Raw genomic sequence first — 1,982 nt, forward strand, 5'->3', positions numbered from 1 at the left:
GCCGGCACGCTGGTTTGGCAGAGCCTTGGCCAGAGGAAGGAGGAAGCCAGAGGGAAGGGCCGTGAGTGGGAAAACCTGTTTCCCAACCCAAAGTTCAGCAGCGGCCGGGTCCCGAGGCTCTGTGGAGGAAGAGACTTTGTAATCCCTGCAGGAAGACTTCTCAGTCCCAGTCGGGCACACCCCGGTGAGCGGCAGTTTGCAGCTGCCCGGGACGGGCATGCCCTTCAGCGGCGCGGGGCGGCCGAGCCCTGCGCCTGCCTCTCGCTCGCTCTCCGGCGCCGGCACAAACGGCGGGCCTTGTCCCGTCAGCCCCGAACACGCTGCTTCGCTCTTCTCCCCTGCCGAGCCTGCCGGGCCGCTTTGGCAACACAAAGGAGGAAACGAAAAGCAAACTTCAGCACAACGCACCAGTCCCCACTGGGGCGGACATGAAATCCCCTGCCTGCCCTCACCCCGCCATCCCCATTCCCCAGGGAAAGCCTCACCAACCCTCCTGCGGCTTCCCCCCTTCCCCCAGGTCAGGCGTTTGGAGCAAAGCCTGCAGGGGCTGTGGGGAGAGGAGAGCCCCTTACCAGCTGTTTGTCATGTGCCTCCTTCAGGGTGATGATCCTGTGGCCCTTGTGGCATCCCGCAATAGAGCAGAGCACGCAGATGTACTGGCCCTCGTCCTGGCAGTAGCACTCCAGCAGCCGGCCGTGCTCCAGGCACCTCCTCTCCTCTGCCATGCCGCCTGCGCCCACCTCCACCAGGATGTGGTCCTTCTGGGAAGCCTTGGCATTGTGTTTGTTCAGGTGGGCCTGGCACAAAGACGCATCGCAGAACAGGCAGGTTTTCACCGCTGGCTGGGACCAATCCAGGCAGAAGTCGCAGGGAACCACCTCCGTCTTCCCCTCTGCAGGGCCCTTGCCCTGTTGTTCTTTGGAAGTGGTGGCCAGAAATGCTTCCACAATGCTGCACAGCTGGAAATTCTTCTGCAGCTCCAGGATGGGCCCCAGCTGGAGCTTGCACATGGGGCAGGAATAAGGGGCCTTGGATTGCTGCTGGGCACTGAGCGCCTTCTGGATGCACTGCTTGCAGAAGCTGTGACCGCAGCTCAGCGACACTGGGTTCTTGTACAGACACAGGCAGATGGGACAGCTGAGCTCGTCCTCCAGGCTGGCACTCCCTCCAAATTCTTCCTTAGCTTTTGCCATGGCTGCAGAAATGGTGTTTTAGTCAGTCTGCAAGAAACGAAACCAAAAAGACGCCCTTGGCCCTGTGCCCCGGTTGGAGACCCAGCCCAGAGGCTGCAAGTCCTTCCTCTTGGCCCTGTGACAGGCCGGCAGAGATACGGGCTCCACCCGCAAACAGCTCTTGTAAGCCGTGGCAGCCATGTTCGCCCTCAGTCTTAGGCAGCGTCGCCCCGTGCGTGAGCCCCGAGCAGGCTGGCGGGAGCAGGGCGTGCTGGGGAGGGCACGAGATGGACAATTCTCCTACAGCCCTCTGCCCTCCCGGAGACATCCTCCATCCCACACCGGGGCGGCGAATTAAAGATAAACCCTGGGTGAGAAGAGTATGAGCCTGGCTGGGGTCAGATAGGAATTCCCTCTGCTTTGCCTGGTTCCTCTCCAAAACAGCTGCAGATGCTCCCCTAAAGGTAAAACAGGGAGAACCCGGGGGAAAGTTTTACTGGGATGTGTGGAGGCTGGTCAACCTGCCGCCAGCTGACGGGGGCTGCTAAAGGCTTGCGGAAGGGCACTCAAGAATAGGGTAGGAATATTCCTGTAGCGTGTCGCGAGCCTTGCACCCGCACCGCCTGCGGCCAGGCAGAGCAGCAGCCACTGCCGGTGCGTGTGGGAGACCCAACTCTATCCATATCATTTTGTTGCATAAAAATGCAAAAGACAAAACACAGCCACTTTCTTCTAACACTGAACCAGGACTTCTTTTAGCATACACAAAACTGTAGCATCTCTCAGGGTTCTTCAGTGTCCCTGCTGGGG

At 60.0% G+C, this 1,982-nt stretch overlaps 1 protein-coding gene across 1 annotated transcript in view; it reads right to left on the bottom strand.

The window, feature by feature from the left end:
* Positions 1–1,193, bottom strand: part of LOC104617961 (E3 ubiquitin/ISG15 ligase TRIM25-like) — a gene marked incomplete at its 3' end in the record, with an annotated part of 5,356 nt that extends 4,163 nt beyond the window's left edge. Inside the window, exon 1 of the mRNA XM_010283417.1 lies at positions 573–1,193. Within this exon, the coding sequence (XP_010281719.1) occupies positions 573–1,193 (621 nt within the window). The remainder of the gene's footprint in view (positions 1–572) is intronic.
* Positions 1,194–1,982: the final 789 nt, after the last annotated feature.

Source organism: Phaethon lepturus, unplaced genomic scaffold (assembly GCF_000687285.1).
Source record: "Phaethon lepturus isolate BGI_N335 unplaced genomic scaffold, ASM68728v1 scaffold13840, whole genome shotgun sequence".
Taxonomy (NCBI): Eukaryota; Metazoa; Chordata; class Aves; order Phaethontiformes; family Phaethontidae; genus Phaethon; species Phaethon lepturus.